Genomic DNA, 19,318 nt, shown 5'->3' on the forward strand with positions numbered 1-19,318 from the left:
ACGTGCACGCAGCCACACACACACGCACACGCACACGCACACCCACACACACGCACACGCACACGGAACACACACACACAGACACACATTTTAGTCACATCCACTTGCAAAATAATGCGAAAGCTTGTCAAACGATGATAGAAGAAAAAGGGGAACGTTTAACTTCAGTTAGGCTTGCTGATAGCTAAGGGTGAGAGGAACGATACATTTCTCAGAACTGTCTAAAAGTGCAATGTTTGTACTTTTGAATTTGAGGACTGTGAGATCTGCATGTCAACTTTGTGATATATAAACAAGTCACAACAATCGTGTAAACAATAAAATAAACCTTTATTGAAAATTAAAAATTAACAAAATAAATAATCTACTGTACAACAGAAAATCAAGAAGTCATCTAAAACTTGCGAGCAAGAAAGAACTAGGTCTAGACATGGACATGGGATTACAAGTCTTGGCCACAGTGTGGCGCTGTGGTACAGATGTATCAGCCATTTCTTATCTTCGATTGTTTTCATGTCTGTGCAGGACAAGGTATTACCACTGACTTCGTCCTAAACACATCGTTTGTATATTCTCAGTCACACTTCCGTACTATATTTAAGAGGTATTTGGAGAAGCATTAACTGTTCCTGTGTAAAGTTATCTCAAAGCGTCGCAAAAAATGCATCTCAAAGGTTAACGGTGAAAGAATTACAGCATGCACATAGAGCATCAGCATAAAAACATTAAACGTAACATTAATGCGCCCTTCGAGGCGCGATTCCATCAGAACAAGCCTACGACAGGCTACACTCGGACTGTAAAAACAAACCAATTGGCGTAGTGTTAAAAAAAGACACACGAAACAAAAACGAGAACCTGAGAAGGGTATGGGGCTGCTCTGACATGCACGGGCCGCTGTGCCAGCCACCCTTATTACCTCCCCCTCCCCCTCCCTCTTTCCTCTTTTAGTCACTGGCCACCCCTGCTGTCCTCGGATATGATAGGATTTGAACTGTACCTATATCTCCGCATCATTACAAGTAAGCATTAGCTTTAGTTATTAGATAGACCACGGAAACGCTTCCTATGGCTTTTGAGATTTTGGTAGCTCACCAGCTAAGTGGAAAAGTAGGCACGCTGTTACGTGTAGTCATTATTCTGTGGACGAAATGCTCTTACAGGGCCTCTCCTCCAAATTACATTGAGACATTTTCATCGCAAATTATTTCAATCTGATGGCCAGGAGGTCAAAGTGAAATTCTCGACAACAACAAAAATATCAATGAGAATTCCAACTTTTCTGTCCTTGGTGGTCTTAACCAAAGAGATGCGATACAGAAGCGAGAATACACGACTCAGCAGCTGAAGGCTCAGGCCTGAAGATTCAATGGAATGCAGTCAGACATTCAGTCCACCCACAGACAAACTGAGTAAAAAGGCCTAGACTAGCCCACAGGGCTACAACTACCACAGGTCAGACTCTAAATCAGTTGCATAATTTCTACATCAGTACGACAAAAAAACAAACAGTAAAAAATACAAATGTCCTGAATTCAGGTCCAATCCCAGTACATTGCTGTCGAAACTACTGAGTGACTTCTTTCTCTGTACCCATAGAGATCTGAGCACGCAGGTGTAGTCGTTTCCCTGGATTATTTTATCACTTACCCCCCCTCTCTTTAATTTTCATTACAGTTTCCTCCAGAGCCCCACAGAGAAATTACATTCCACATTAGACACTAAACACAGACAAATAAATAGCACCAAATAAAAAGATAAAGAATTATGACTGGTAAAACTCCACTGAGGCAGACTCACACACCCTGATCAGTGATACTGCCTGTCTGTTATGGGTTCGTTTATGGGTTTTGGCGGGAAGAGTTGACATGTTATTGCTGGATGGGGGCTTATTGAGGGGAGGGTATGTGAGGGGTATTAGGGTTAAGTATGCTGCTGATGGGGTGAGATGCGAGGGGTAAAAGGGGTAAATATGTTGCGGATGGGGTAGGATGTGAGGGGTAAAAGGGGTAAATATGTTAGGGGGTATTGGGGGAAAGTACGCTGCACATGGGGTGGAACGTTAAAGGTGATGGGGGAGGGATGTGAGGGGTGTAAGGGCTTAGACAAACGTCTTGTGACAGGATGGCTTTTATTTTCCACTGTTATCCGAATCGTCTTTGGTGCTGCACGAGCTGCTTCGTCTTCGGGGCCTGGCTGAAGTCTTCTCTTCATTCTCTGTGAAAAAACGGGCAGAGCAGACCTTAAACCTGCGACCCAGAGAGGCACTTGACATGAGCTCACAGGGTTGCCTCTATTAAGTAACCTAATATCTGTACTCGCTGACTCTCAGACAACCCAGTCCTCTAAAAAGCAGTATACTTTCATAACATCGCATTACAGCATGATGCATCCAGAGTGACTTACACTGATTTTTGCATTTTCTTCAACATAGTATCCATTTATACAGCTAGATATATACTGAAGCAATTCAGGTGAGGTAGCTTGCTCAAGGGTACAATGGTAGCATCCTAACTGGGATCCTAACTTTTAACAAGCCCAGTTCCCTAACCATTATACTACACTGCTACCCAATGTGAAGGTAGTGGACACTTTCAAAGGTCAAACACAGGCACACACACACACACACACACACACACAGACGCACACACATACGCACACACACATATACAGCAGGAGGAAGTAAGAGACTAAAACAGAGGACTGGCAATGACAGAAAAGGAAAAAGAAAACAACCAAAGGAAAAGAGAGAGGGAGGGAGAGACGTCATATGCAAATTTTTTTTTTCTGGCGAAAGAACAAAAAAAAAAAAATGAAATGGCACAGGCTGTCGGCCCACACATTTTATTTTTGTTCTGCTTCGCTCAAGTCAATGCGACTCCCCTCCCACCACCTCCCACACACCAATCTCCTCCCTTCCTCGGTTCCACCCTCCCACTCCTTATCACACACTGACGTACATGGGTGGGGGGTAATTGAACGCCCCTTCACCACCCGTCTGGCCCTCTGCCTCTCTCTTTTCTCTCCCGCTCTCTCTCTCTCGGCTCCCTGCGCGGTAGGTCTGAATGAGCTCACACTGATGACGGGGAAGGGAAAATACACACACGCCTTATAAGGGCATTCCACTTCCTCCTACAACACCAAATGGAGCAATCGCTCTCTCCAGCAACGAGAAAAATAACAAGCTAATCTTAGCAGCTTTATTAATTGATTTGTTTGCCAAAGAACCAAAACACAGTTCTTCTAAAGAGGCTTTACTTCAAGTTTGTTATTATTGGCCTACTTTCACAGTCCTTGCAGACCAAAATCGTGCTATAGTTTTTAGGCACAGCTGCCCAATTTCACGACAATAAACATCCCTGCTCCCATTACGCACATGTTGCTTACATTTTGTTAACACATACTATTTATAACTTTATAAACTATTTAAAAATGTAACTTTAGTGGAACAAGTGTGTGTGCTTCAGAAATCCAAAATGAGTAACAGTAACTGAGAACATTGGTAACCATTCTAAGCTGAATACCCACTAGTAATATACCACTACTACTACTACGATAAAATAAAAAAATTAAAAAAATAGCTACCAAGCTATTTCTGTATTTACTATCTTGATGACAAACATTTACTAGGCTAATTTACAGATGTTCAGATATAATGATTGCAGTGTACAGGTATAATGCCACTGTGGTGGTGATATAGTATTAATGATGTGCACAGTGTTATGATACTGCAGCAGGCCTATGCGCATATGATAATGTTGCAATGCTATACAGGTCTAATGATACCGCAGTGCTGTACAGGTATAACTATAGTTCAGTACAGGTATGGCAGTGTATGACATAATTATGTTACAGTGCTGACAGATATAATACTACTGTTATCTTGTTTCCACCACTATCACAAACATTTTTGCGATCAAACATTTTTGTCTGTCAACCCCATGCGGACACACCTACAATTGACTTAGCGGCATTACTGATGACCACCAATGGTGGTTGGGACACTGGAACAGGGGAGGCAGAGAACGTACCTTTAAATTGAAATTTTACTTGCACCTTGTTTCCACGTAGTAACCTGGATCGACAATCAAGCGGTTAATTAATGGAACAATCAATACCAGTAGGAATAGCTAACTATTTCCAGTTTTATTTTGTGATAGCTTAATGTATGCATCGCAAAACTGATGCTTTACAGCCTCCCCTTTTCCAGCTCACCCACTGCCACTCTGATAAGGTTATATCGCAATATTCTGATTCTCAGACGTCCTTTATGTGGTGACAGCCTGATACGGTTATATCACAACATTCTGTTTCTCAGGTATCAGTTAGGTTGTGACATTCTGATAAGGTCATATCCAGACCTCTTATCAATATTTTAAAAATCTAGGTATCGCTCACAGTCCTTGGCTCACATGTGCTCACTTATGTAAAAAAAAAAATATTATAATAATAGAAATATATTTATCAAATGTGTCTTTTCATGACAGCACATTTTACATAATTTGCACGAGCTCTGATCACTTCTCACCTCATTACTCTGACAGATTTTATTAAACAGAATTCTGCCTTTTTTTCCTTCTCTTTCTTGTCTCTCTCATGCTGCCTAGTCGCTCTTCACCCTTCGTCAGCTCCTTCTTGCCGTTCGTTTCTTTCGTAACTTGTTCCTGCTTACCGCTGTGTTAACCGCTCTGGTCTGTCTTATCTCCAGTCTATGGTTTCTTTCTTCTCACTCTCACTCACTCCCACTCCTTCTCACCTCTAGCAATCATGTTCTACAGGCTGACTAACTCCTAGCGCCCATTCTTTCTCTTTAGCTCTCCAATATAGCTCTTAAGTGGCGCATTGACTGACAATATAATAATCGCACGCAGGCACATAGTTCCCTTAGACCATGCTTCACAGCCATGGTCCTGGAGTACCCGGTGTAAACTGGCTGATCGATTAAATTTACTGAAAGGTCCATTTCTTTAAGTTCCAAAGCTTTGCGTCTAACACTTTTAATATAGCGCAGGTTTGGCTTGCTTGCTTTGTTTTTTAACTTCATTTTACAAAAATGGTTTTGTTTCTATGACCAGGTCTCCACACATTCAACATTTAGGACCTCATTGATTTCAATTGTAGGTTTACATGGCATTAGATCATACTATCATTAAAACTGCAACAGCTTCTTTTAGGTATTGTTTGATGTACATATTACTTTCATCATGCTAAGTAAAATTTCTGCACTCTAAATTTGTGCTGCCACTAAATGGCTCGATAATAAAAGTATTATAAACGTCCATCATTTTACCTGCAGACTGAGCTCTTGGACTGGGCTTGCCCATGTGGTCATGTGACACCAGCCTAGCCAATCGCAGCCCTTCATCCATTAGCGTCTGCTGCATGAGGTTACGACTCCAGGTGGGCGGGGCAGAGGCCTCAGTAGTGGGACATGGGGAGGAAGAATGGCTGGACTGTGAACCTACACCTGTTAATACAGACCAGCACAGACACACACCTGTTAATACAGACCAGCACAGACACACACCTGTTAATACAGACCAGCAGACACACACCTGTTAATACAGACCTGCACAACAATAATAATAATAATAATAATACATATTTATATGTACAACCTTTCTTGCAATCACAGTCAAAGCCACATAAGAATACTGGATTAAACACATTTGGTAAGTACACAAAACATCCATTACTGCACCCAGAAGAAAGTGTTACAGCACGTAAAAACATGGTAACAGTGTGAATGAAGCACAATTACAGCTTTCATAAGACATTCATGAGCACCGTATAAACATTCATGAACAACAGAACAGATCGTCCTCGGGAATGACGTGTCTGATGTGCAATGTTAACGTGACTAACGATGTGTGATGTCACTCGGTACGTTCTCAGAAATGTTTATGAAGCTGTTAAGCAGTGTTTACAACAGCGTGCCTATTTGTAAATTAACCTGTTGATTTTTTTATTGTATATGAATTGCGTTTACAGAATCGTGCTCGTGTTTGTAGAAGCGTGCTCGTGTTTGTAGAATCATGTTTGTGTCAGTAAATAACGATTTGCGGCCATTTTTCCAGGATGAAAAGAAACTGTACATTATACTCATTCATCACTGATGATACAGCAAGCCAAATGGTGCATGACTGACATATTTAGTGGTGTTGCTGCTACATTTCTGTTCCCCTCGCTATCTCCTGGCTCCAAGCCCAGGTGACTAAGTCTTGGTATTTGGGTCAATACGCTCCCATTGAAAGCAGCAAATTGCCATGACAAATTTCCACTTTGAACGGTCTCTGTCTCATCTCTGTCTTCACTGAACCGAACAGGGGCTTGCCAAACAACAACAAAAGAGAGGCACTTGATGACAGAGAACAGTGTTCTGAATGAGAAATTAATTGAAGATAATGACTTTAAATTTCACGAATAGTAAAGAACTACGCAAAGCTTGTGGCACAATTTGCGCCAGACTCAGGTCACCTTGAGTCAAGCCATCCAGGCTCTCTCCAGACAGGCTGTCTTCGTCCCCCCCTGACCTCTCCGGAGGGCCTCCCTCGGACCCCGCGGCCAACCCTTCCGCAATGTCATGGGACGAGGAAACACACTCTGACGCAATTACCTGCAGCATGGCGATGCCACATACACCATCATCCACAGCACTTACATCATACACAGAGACACCACATACACCATCATCCACAGCGCTTACATCATACACAGAGACACCACATACATCATCATCCACAGCACATACACTACACACAGGGACACCACATGCACTATAATCCACAGCTCATACACCATACACAAGGACAACACATACACCATCATCCACAGCACATACACCATACACAGGGACAACACATACACTATCATCCACAGCCCATACATCATACACAGGGACAACACATGCACTATAATCAACAGCACATACACTACAGACAGGGACACCACATGCACTATAATCCACAGCACATACACTACACACAGGGACACCACATGCACTATAATCCACAGCACATACACTACAGACAGGGACACCACATGCACTATAATCCACAGCACATGCACTACACACAGGGACACCACATGCACTATAATCCACAGCGCATACACCATACACAAAGACAACACATACACCATCATCCAGAGCGCATACACCATACACAGGGACAACACATACACTATCATCCACAGCCCATATATCATACACAGGGACAACACATATACCATCATCCACAGCGCATACATCATACACAGGGACAACACATATACCATCATCCACAGCGCATACACCATACACAGGGACAACACATACACTATCATCCACAGCGCATACACCATACACATGGACAACACATATACCATCATCCAGAGCGCATACACCATACACAGGGACAACACATACACTATCATCCACAGCCCATACATTGTACACAGGGACAACACATACACCATCATCCACAGCCCATACAGTTACAAACAGGGACACCACATATACCATCATCCACAGCCCAAACACACTTACAAACAGGGGCATCACATACACCATCAACCACAGCCTATATTCTTGCATCTACATTACTTTGCTCTGTCACACCAACTATCACTATGACTTCAGATTTTATTCCATTTTTCTTTTCTACATAAAAGGGCTGATTGAATTAATATGAAAATACAGTCCTGCCTAACTCTCAATCTGCTTATTGACACTGAAAAGGATGGACCCACCTCTTGTTTGATTCTTTTCTGTGGTGGCACAGTGCTGTCATCTGTGTTCGCTCTATAAAAAGAGAAAGAATGATTTTTAAGTAAATGCCCAGATTTACAATACATGGCAAGATATTCAAAAAAAGCATCAGTTGTAAATATGAGCACTAACAGAATGAAAGCAGTTGTTGTTTATTTTAACTGAGCAGAAATTCACAATCACACAATCTGTACAAAACGGAGTGTATGCTGTATGCTGGCACAATTAATCATTTGGCTTAATTAGTAAATTTCAACATTCAGGATGGGATTTTCATCAATATAAAATATTTCTCAATGCAGTATTCATGTTTCATCGGTCAACCTCTCAGAAGGTAATTAATATTAAAAGATTGTTTTCTCTGTTATTTTTAAATGTGCAGTGGCTCTGAAGTGTGTGATTCTAAGCGTATGTTGAAAGGTTTCATCTGCAGCCAGACCAGAGCAGTGCTGGTGTTGCTGACAGATCTGACTGACGTCTGCTCTGGGGCACACAGTCCAGAACCTGTGTGCTGTTCACATCTCAATAAACGTGCTGTTCACATCTCAATAAACATGCTGTTCACATCTCAATAAACGTGCTGTTCACATCTCAATAAACGTGCTGTTCACATCTCAATAAACGTGCTGTTCACATCTCAATAAATGTGCTGTTCACATCTCAATAAACGTGCTGTTCACATCTCAATAAACGTGCTGTTCACATCTCAATAAACGTGCTGTTCACATCTCAATAAACATGCTGTTCACATCTCAATAAACGTGCTGTTCACATCTCAATAAACATGCTGTTCACATCTCAATAAACATGCTGTTCACATCTCAATAAACGTGCTGTTCACATCTCAATAAACGTGCTGTTCACATCTCAATAAACGTGCTGTTCACATCTCAATAAACGTGCTGTTCACATCACAATAAACGTGCTGTTCACATCACAATAAACGTGCTGTTCACATCTCAATAAACGTGCTGTTCACATCACAATAAACGTGCTGTTCACATCTCAATAAACATGCTGTTCACATCTCAATAAACGTGCTGTTCACATCACAATAAACGTGCTGTTCACATCGCAATAAATATGCTGTTCACATCTCAATAAATGTCCTGTTCACATCTCAATGAATGTGCTTTTCACATTGAAATCAATGTGCTGTTCACATCTCAATGAAAGTGCTGTTCACTTCTCAATAAATGTGCTGTTCACACCACAATGAATGTGCTGTTCACTTCTCAATAAATGTGCTGTTCACATCTCAATAAATGTGCTTTTCACATTGAAATAAATGTGCTGTTCACATCACAATAAATGTCCTGTTCACATCTCAATGAAAGTGCTGTTCACTTCTCAATAAATGTGCTGTTCACATCTCAATGAATGTGATGTTCACTTCTCAATAAATGTGCTGTTCACATCTCAATAAATATGCTGTTCACATCTCAATGAATGTGCTTTTCACATTGAAAAAAGTGTGCTGTGCTACACTCATTCTGTCTCCAGAGGCCTGCAGGAGCATAATCACACACAGACAATACAATAAACACAGAGAGCTATGTTTCCCACAGATACAGTCTAGACAAAAGTCTAAAATAGGCTGGAGAAAAATGCATTTTATTTTAGTTCCAGTAAAGTTTTCTGTAAAACTCTCTGAAATTACTGTCTATGTGGGGAAGAGTTGTTTTGGAGCTACTTTGGAGCACACCCTTTCCACAACTTCTTTAAATGATCCCGTTTTTTTGTAAAGACTTTGCTTGATTTGTGGCGATCCATTATTTACAATATGGCAGCAGCAGGTGTAAAAGGGAAAAACTAAAAAACTTGACTAAAAACTTGAAAGACACAAGGACATTAAGGCCTTGATTCATTTCCAATGACAGCATGTTTAGCCCTTTACTTTGAGGAAGAAGTTTAAGCAAGAGCTTGTTTATTTTAGCCAGAGTTATGGACAAAGCGCATTGCGGTTAGGTTGAATTGAGACCTTATGACATCAACAGAAAGACGGAAGACAGGGAGTCTCATGACGTGCAAGGTCAAACGCTGACCTGGCGTTCTTGAGCGTGGAGGTGTAGGCGCACTCCCGGGCAACCTGTCTGGCCAACGAGAACAGCTCAACCCGCCTCAACAGCAGGGCATTGTCCCGGATACAGAACTGGGCCGCCGCCTCATTGATTATCATCTGTGCACAAAAAAGGAGAATCAGGGCGTGTAGCTATTGCGGAAGATAAACGTCATTGGTTTAAATGACATTTCCCTTTTTGTAAGACGCACAAAATTTGATTCTGAAATTCATGGAGCACATCCTGCATTCAAAATATTTCAGAACCTACATGTATACCAACACAGAGCGTGTATAAAACATCAAGTATCAAATTTTGTTAAATGCATAAATATCTAAATATTTAAATGCTGCCTATCAGGCTGGTGTATGGGCATAAAATCAACACTAAACACTAAATTCGATGGATGCGTTTCACACACACGCACACACACACACACTCATGCACACACACATGCACACACACACATACACACCCTTCTTTGTTTCTTAAATGACTGCTTGTTCTTTGTGCATTGTACATTTACTTGGAACAAGCTGCTTTGTGTCCACTGTGAATAGCAGCACCGCACGCCACGAGAGTAGGTGTTTCTGCACCTGCCTGAGCCTTAGCGCTTTTAGTGAATGTAATTGTGCTGGTGTGCGTTGGAACATGAAAGCGTATCAGCACAAACTAACATGCACACCCCCATACCTATGCCCCCCCCCCCGGAAAGCTTCACACGCTGGGCTTATACCGCTCTGCTATAACCCTGGCAAAAGCAGAGCACTTACGAGAGGCAAAGATGGCCGCTTTTTGGGACGCAGCCAGTGTTCTTTAACTAACCGCGTCAATACGGCGAATGTGGGCCTCAGCTTAAGGCAGATTTCGGACACGTGGTTGAATGCCAAGAGGTGTGTCTCAAATTCACCACACTTCCGCCGTCTGAGAATCTGACCAGTGTCGCATCTAAGTTCCATATCACCGGTTTGGACTATCGCTGCTACTGTAATCACTGTTCCGAGACAAAGCCTCTTGAGATCTGAGCGTCTGAACACCCCCCCATACCCCCCTGCAACCCCCCGCCCCCGCCTACCTCGTGGTGTGTGAGTTGCTTCCCCTCCCTCCTCTTGGAGTCGAAGCGTCCGTAGATGAGGCTGTACTTGCGGATCTCCTCCTCTTTGGTCGGGTCCTGGGGGTCCAGCTTGTAGATGTGTCCGACTGTCTTGGCCAGCTTCTTGTTGAGCTTCAGCAGGGCCCTCACCTCCCCCAGGTCGGCCCGGGGCACCGTGCGCAACAGGCGCCCCACACTCTCGCTCACCGCCCTGGCCGTGTCACTGTCTAGCCGGCCAATGGGCCAGGCCGACGCGGGCATGGACGAGGACGCGGAAGGGGAGGGGGTCGGGGGAGGGAGCGGGGGGCTGGGCTGGTCCTCGTCAGCCCCCGACCCTCCGGCGCCGGTCCGGTCTGGATCCGGGCTCATCCAGTGCGGGTCCATGGGGGAGAGCTTGTCCCGGTAGAAGGGGTCGGGGGGTTGCGGGGAGGCCTGGGAGCATGGGCTTTTGGGGCTGGCACTCCGCAGGGGGGTGAGGGAGGCCCGCTCCTCCCTCTCGCAGGGGGACCCCGGCTGCCCGTTGCTGAGAGACTTCCTGGACCCCGCCCCCGTCGCTCCGCTGGACGCGTCGATCTTGAACAGCGGGATGCTGTTGAGCGGCACGCTGGCTAGCGGCTGGTTGAAGAGGGCGGGGTTGGCGGCCCAGTCGCGCAGGGCCTTCTGCAGCCGCCGTACGTGCAGCGGCTTGGTCGCCATGCCCACCAGCGCCATGATCTCCAGGAACTCCTCCTCGCCGGCCTCGCACAGCTGCTGCACGTCGTCGCCGCCCTGCTGGATGAAGGTGTCGTAGTAGGCCAGAAGGTTGGCGCGCTGCAGCACGCGGTAAAGCTGCAGCTCCCCCAGCGTGCGTGGCAGCGACATGGCTGACTGTGAGGGAAGGGAAACCGTGGCAATGGTCAGAGACTGATGCTTCCATTCGCCACCAGCTCCGTGGATCACACTAAAAACACAGGCTGGCTCAATCCACACAATTCTAAAATAACGTACAGCAGGAGTCCCAAAACCCTGGTCCTGGAGAACTAAAGGATCCGCTAGGTTTCAATTTCATCTTAAAATCAGCAACCAATTCAGACCAAGGAACCAAGTTACATCAGTTAATTGTACGATCATTTGCTTTAATCGATCAATTAATGGCTAATCAACAATGGAAAATTACAGAACCTATGGCACCCGGGAGACACCTGAAGTTATGGTCACACTTTTAGAAAGATTACATTTGGATATTTTGTTCCCATGACAGCCAGAAGAAATAATTATTGTCTCCAGCTAGGAAACTGAGCTATTTTCCAGCCGGTGCAATCCTCACGGATTTTGACATGCCTGACCCCTTTGGTACAGTAATTTCCTGACTCTCCGTTCTGTGAAGTGGGAGTAGAGTCACTGCTGGGAGTGTGTCAGTTAAGATCAAGAAGCGGACTGCGGTTTTGGTGTAGCTCATTGCAATTTTCCGGGTGGTCTGGTCTGCAATCTGCGCCCTCGCCACCCACCTGCTCAGACCAGGTCTACGGCGTACTGTAAGTCACAGCCCAGCAAAGGGCAGATTGCTCATTTTGGGGCTTTCCCATGCAATGCGCACATGATCACAGCCTATTCAAAAGTCAATCAACGGTTTTCGTGGATCATATGCTGTCCAATTTGACTGTGATATAAATCCCACAAGTAGGAAAAATGCATACTTTGCTTTTATTGTTCATTATCTTTTTTCCTTTTTTATAATTTGAATTCCTGTATTTCTTTCTATTTTTAATAGTTTATGGCTGTTCTTATACTGAACTGTAGTCCCAGAGGTACTGTACTCCCTTCGTTTTCTTACATTCATCTGTAATAAGAAGAATAACAATAAACGCAACTTGAACTTAAAAACAATTTTAATTATGTGCCTGTAGTTAAAATTAATGTTGCCACGATGCACCAAGAACAACATTCACGTAAATATTTTCAAAAAAGATATCTTCATATAAGGCTTAACAATTGATTAACTGGACTGGTTATACCTACATATGTATCAGTATCAGGCCTAATATAAAATTGGCTATGATTAAGTGCTTTGTGCATGATGCTACTGCGAATTTGTGGAAGTTTTGACAAATCGCTTAGGAAAAGGATTAGCCTGTTTGGTAAGACAGAAAAAAAGCATTTCTGTGATTTCTTTGGTCATACTTTTATTTTGATGACTATCGATTATAGACATGTGCTTTTGCGTGCTCCTTCCACCCAACCACTCACCTATGTGAATCAAAAGGGGGCCCACTCCATTAACATTCAGCTAATCTGTGATGCAAATTACCTGCTGACACAGGAGGAAAGTATCGAGACGGTCGGATCCTGTCCCTGTTATGCCCACAGCATCAACTATGTGCATATTTACAACACTTGCACAAGGTGGGCACAAACTTCATTGACATACAGTATGTTCACTCTCGTATACCTAGCCAGTTATCGATAAGGTAACGAACGCATCTCTACGTATTGAACGTATCGCTAGCTAGCTAGCTCCTATATGGCAAACAAGAAAGTGTGTTGACAAACGCATCAAAAATGATGTAATATTTAGCTTGAATTGGATTCATGTTGTACCATTTTGGTCTGGCAGTCACTCTTATTCTACGAGTTAGTTATCGATGGTATAACATTAATATTGGGACAGAAACATGTTATAATTCAATTTACAAACGGAACATGAAGTACATTTCATCAAATGAAAAGATGTATAGTACTCACTGTAGGCCACAAAACTGCAAATAGTAGGCTAGACTATGCTTTGCAGAGCTCTCATTATGATTATCAATATTCTGGTGTTAATGAATAAAGACATCTTTGGTAAATGATTACTCGTATTCATGATTTTCGTTTATTCACACACAAATTTGTCTAAATGCATGATTGAATGCTTGATTAGTCTGAATGTTTGAGTATAATATCAACACATAATGTCGCTAGGTGAAATCATTCATTAGCGGTTGTCTCTTTGGGCATTTAAATATGATGTATGTTTTATGATTCAAATAAAATATACTGTTTCTATGAACACATCCATATCTCTCTGGTCTCACTGGTAACATCATAATTAAATAACCATACAGTAGAGTCTGTATGTATTTGAACAGTGGCACAATTTTTGTTGTTTTGGCTCTGTTCTCCAGCACATTGGATTTGAAATGGAACAATGAAGTTGAGGTTAAAGTACAAACTGTCAGCATTGGGGGTATTTAGATCTATATCTGGTGATCCATGTAGGAATTATAGCCTTTTTATATATTGTTCCCCCATTTTAGGGGACCAAAAGTAATTGGACAAATTAACATAAACTTAATAAATTGTCTTATTGAGTACTGGGCCATAAATCCCTTGCATTTAATGACTGCCTGAAGTCTGCAACCCACAGACATCACAAGATGCTGGGAATATTCCCTGGTGATACTTTGCCAGGCCTGAACTGCAGCCATCTTTAGTTCCTGTTCATTTCAGGAGCTTTTTGCCATTCAGGCATGACTTCACCAAGTGTCTGCGGGTGATTGACTTGGCCAGTCGAGGATATTCTACTTTTTTGCCCTAAAACTCCTTGGTTGGTTTAGCAGTATGTTTGGGGTCATTGTACAGCTGCAAGGCAAAGTGCAGTCCAATGGGTTTTGAGGCATTTGGTTGGATCTAAGCAGATAAGATGCTTACGTACACTAGAATTAATTTTGCTCCCATGTGAGCCAGTTACAGTGGCAGCCATAACACAACCTCTACAATGTTTCACAGATTGGGGGGGGGGGGGGTGCTTTCGATCATGAGCAGTTCCTTTCTTCACACTATCCTCTTTCCCTAACTTTGGTACAAGTTAATACTCATCTCATCTGTTCATAAGACTAATACTTTTCTCATCTGTCCATAATACTTCCAGAACTATTCTTTTTAATGTACTTTTTTTTTTAAGCAAACTCTAACCTGGCAGTTCTGTTTTTGAGGATCACCAGGAGTTTGCATCTTGCGGGGAACCCTCTAAGGTTATGCTTGTGTAGTCTTGTCTTGATAGTAGTCTTTTACATATTAATACCCACATCTTGGAGAGTGTTCTTGATCTGCTCAACAGTTGAAAGGGGTTTTTCAAGGGGTTTTTCTTCAAACTTGTATATATTCTTCTGTCATCCACTACACTGGTCTTCCACAGTTGACCAGGTTGCTTGCTATTGCTGAGCTCACCGGTGCACTCTTGCTTCCTAACAATGTATCAGACAGTTGATTTTGATACAGCCAATGTTTTGGCTATGGCTCTGATTGATCTGTTCTTTTTTGTCCACCCCATGATGGCCTGCTTTACTGGCGTTCACATTTCTACATGTTGAGAAAAAACAGCCAAAGAAAACAGTCCAAATGCCACACCTAGAATCAACTCTAGACCTTTTGTTAGCTTTCTTCTGAATGAACTAATGAAGCAAAGACACACAGCTGACCAAGAAATAGCTTTTCAGCCGATTGAAAAAGTGTCTGCCAAATAAATGTAATGTAATGTAACTGCTAAATTATTTTTAGTCCCTGAAAATGGGGGAGCTATGTATACAAATGGCAGTAATTCCTACACAGTTCATCTAAAATGGATCTCATATCTCGTATTCATTGTTTCATTTAAAATCCAGTGAGCTGGTGTAGAGAGCCAAAACAAAACAAATTGCGTCACTGTCCAAATACTTATGGACTGCACTGTACGATCATTTAATTATGATGTTACCAGTGAGACCAGCTTTAAGAATAGCAGGGGGTTTGCCAGGGTGATGGCAGAGAAATATGGATGTGTTCATATAAACTGTATATTTGATTTGAAGCTCACTGACAAAGAATGAAACTAATACCCCAAAAGGCTGTCTGGCAACGCCTCCCAATGTCATTAAGTTTCTGTTTATTACCATCTCTAAATTCCGTCACTGTCCAAATACGGACTGCACTGTACCTATCTACAACAAAGAATCACTGAGCAACGCAATTATCAAATTGCCATTGGTTCAGTCGTAATAGCAGTAGTGTAGGTAGTTGGCTAAATCAGTTCCAGGTAATGTTCTGTTTCAATGGATCAATTTTCAATCTTGGTCATTCTGAGGCGATCCCAAAAAAATCCTCATTTTAAGCATGTGGGTTTCCACAAATATACCAATGTACCGCCTCTTTTTTTTTGTTCTGTTATGAGACAGTAGCCTAGATAACGCAAAAAGAAAATATGCGTTATTGATAGGGATAAGAGTGACACTCTAAAATTGCAATATTTTGTAAACTGATCTTTGGACAGATTTTATATATATATATATATATATATATATATATATATATATATATATATATATATATTCCACCATTAAACTACAGATTTAATCACTCGATTCCACTATTATGCATGAAGAAATGGGGCATCCGAAAGAAATCCATCTAACACAGAACTCGGTAAGTGGCACGTGGTGTCATTTCATATAAGGTAGGCTGGATAAAGCATGGATGAAAAGAAATTCATCTTGATCTTTGGGACTAAAAATGCAAAACCAGTTCAACGAGTCGCCTTGATTGCGTCCAAAAACGTATCGTAATTTTTAAAAGGGCAATAATACCATCGGTTAGGATATATTACATCCAGATCTGATTGGATGTGTATCATCGTTATGGAAGGCACTTGGAAGGTTCTTTGGTGTAGCTAGAGCACAATTTGGCTCTTAGGTCTCTCAGATGCAACCAAGTCTAAGAATGCATGGCCATTTTCTCTCTGTAGTAAACATTTTAGCAGATGTAAACCACAAGCTCTTACCTAAGCCAGAGAGATTAAAAACACGAATTAATATCGTTTGCATGTCCAATTGATATTTCGGTGGACGGAGTCAACAACAGGGTGTATGCCATCGGGCACTCGGGGGCATGATTACTACGAAGTCAAAAGTCCACATTATTCACACAAGGCTACAGGAACCACTGATCGAATTCAAAGTATTTCTGCAAACACATTACTACAACAATTATAAACACACCCTAATTTCACATTCGCCTGTTTTCTTACCTCGTCCGAAACCGACAGGTCTGGAGGTGTCAGGGGAGATCTGCGGGCAATGAATCTTCAATGACAAAATTACCAACCCACTTTTGCCGCGCTAGCGTGCAGCCCCGCTTTCGTCTACACACGCTTTGTCGCTCCGTTGAAGCTGCAGAAATCTGAGAGAAAGCGAAGAGGGCTGTACCACTCTTTTCCCCTTTCCGTGTTAAGTAATCTCCCTTTTCAGGTTTTCTCCGTGTTTCGGAATCCTAACTTGTTAGCTTGCTATCTCCCTCAACGAAACTGTCACTTGCTCCCCCTCCCTCTCCATGGACATAAAAACCAGATGACGAGTAGTCTGTCCTGAGATGAAACTTGTGAAAAGTTTCGTTTAAACAACGCCTGATTTTTTTCGTTGCTATTTCAGGCTATCCTTTTGACCCTGTGAAGTCGAAATAAGTTTTCTATTTTGCAGCTCCTAAATTGGCCTACGTTTTATTTGTTATTTTTCTGGCTATAGGCTAATCTAAACTCAGTGTCTGAATTACACTGGCTACTGTTCTTCCTCCTCAGACCGCATTGTTAATGACAGCCTTTTGCTGGGTGTGTGGGTGCGAGAGACCTGGGGGCGGATTGCAGCACGCCATCTGACCGAAAAAGAGCCTTCCTCTCCCGGATGGAGAGAAGGCTTTCTAAGTGGGGGCGGGCAAGGAGGGGGGCGGTGGAAGGGGATTTACAGTTTTGTTTTTTTAAATTTCATACTAGAAAAAAATACCTGTTCTGTTCGAACGCTTTTCTTCTTGCCGAGCGGTGGTCGTAGAAATGCATTGAACGTCGAGGAAAGAACACCGACCAATTCACGGGGCGCCTGTCATACCGACAATTCGACATCTCGATCGAATCCTGGACGCTTACCTTTCAAGAGCGTGTGACATTGTGACAAAAGCAACGTTTTCATAGAATTCCTACTTGCATTTGTAGACTAGCCTACTATCGCTGTCTCAGACAAATGGAAGATGTCAGCTTAACGCTGTTTTACCAAAGAATGGAGGAAATTTGTTGATGACAGTAATGATGATTAGGCTATTGCCTAATGATGGGTAATAATAGCCTAGTCATCATCACCACGTGTTATGTTTTAAATATTATTCAACATTTTGTCATATATTTCATTTTCAGACTGTTGTTAGTAGTCTAATAGACACACATACGCCAACGCACGCACACATATATGATGTGACATCAACTGTGCATGTGTGCCTGGTAGCAGCGGACGGCTGCCCGTGGGAGGCGCGTGGGTTGTTTCCGATTGGGCTTGATGGATTCTCTATGTGTGACGCCATGTCCATCCGACAGAGTTGAAAAAGGGGAATTCCTTGGTGATGACTCGCACGCTGAGTACTGCCGTTCAGATGGTATGTAATAGAACGTCCAATAAGTGAATGATCAAGCGGCAAAGTTAAGGACAGACTACATCCCCAATCGATGCTGAGCCAACATATTGGAAAACCGAGAGTAGTTTCTTGTGTACGCGATGAAGATTTGACAAAACTTTCCAAATTTCCATTTTTTGATTGAAGACTAAAATGCTGTTGGATACTTTATAAAAGTTTGAACAAAGTGTTGATGAAGTCTTATGGAACACAATATCTAATTAAATAATATTTAAGTCAGTAAGAGTTGCATTGCAATAAACGGGAAATGGAATAAATGAAAGCCATGTATGTTTCATTGATAGCTATTATCCACTGAAATGTAATCAATGCAAATTCAGTTCAATCAAATGCAATACGCAACAGGATCACAAATTCCTGATCAAAGTTTCGAGTGCCTCGGAAGAGAAAACACAGCTGGTCCCACTGAGATTCAAAGATGATTACAAGCAAAGACGAAGTATAGGTGAACGAAGCCAGCCCTTCTCTATTTATGTCCTTCCACAGCCGTTCATCCACTTGTTTTTTCCCCTCCTTCTCTTTCCCTCGCTCTCGCGCTCCCTCGGTGATTGACGTACATCCTCCCGCCCCCACACGGAGACTGCTTATCCCCGTCCCTGTAGCGCTCATCTCTCAGCCACCCACAGACTACAGCAATTCCTCAAGGAGCACATTAGCAAGGCATCCGGAATGGGCAGAAATAGAAAACCACACGTCCGGGAGTGTAGGAGGGATGTAGACAATGAGAGATGGTGGCGCGACACACAGGCCTACTGGAGCTGGGTGGGGGCGCGGGAATGGGGTGGGGTGGGGTGGGGTGGGGGGGGGAAGGAGGGGGGGTGGCATTTCATTAAAAAAACATTTAGAAATTTACATTGGCTGAGACTTTGCTATAAATTTGGAGCTGAGACCAGTGCGGCCAGAGCTTGTTAATGTTTGACGTGGATATTTATTAATCCTAGGCCTAAACTTTAACATAGATGGCCCCGTTAA

General features: G+C 42.7%; 1 protein-coding gene across 2 annotated transcripts; it reads right to left on the minus strand.

Annotated features, from left to right (window-relative positions):
- Window positions 1-311: 311 nt before the first annotated feature.
- On the minus strand, window positions 312-17,534 carry LOC118207269 (NGFI-A-binding protein 2-like). Of its 2 annotated transcripts, XM_035380653.1 has the most exons (8): window positions 16,920-17,534; window positions 10,883-11,767; window positions 9,793-9,926; window positions 7,729-7,780; window positions 6,478-6,616; window positions 5,291-5,467; window positions 4,032-4,075; window positions 312-2,217 (listed from the first exon to the last, which is right to left on the minus strand). In XM_035380653.1, exons 2-7 carry the CDS (start codon window positions 11,759-11,761, stop codon window positions 4,047-4,049), a joined length of 1,410 nt encoding a protein of 469 aa, XP_035236544.1. In that variant the 5' UTR covers window positions 11,762-11,767; window positions 16,920-17,534; the 3' UTR covers window positions 312-2,217; window positions 4,032-4,046. The 2 variants fall into 2 exon arrangements, with proteins under 2 accessions (XP_035236544.1, XP_035236543.1); XM_035380652.1 differs by lacking the exon at window positions 4,032-4,075 and having other exon boundaries at window positions 16,920-17,533.
- Window positions 17,535-19,318: the final 1,784 nt, after the last annotated feature.

This window comes from Anguilla anguilla, chromosome 11 (genome assembly GCF_013347855.1).
Source record: "Anguilla anguilla isolate fAngAng1 chromosome 11, fAngAng1.pri, whole genome shotgun sequence".
NCBI lineage: Eukaryota > Metazoa > Chordata > Actinopteri > Anguilliformes > Anguillidae > Anguilla > Anguilla anguilla.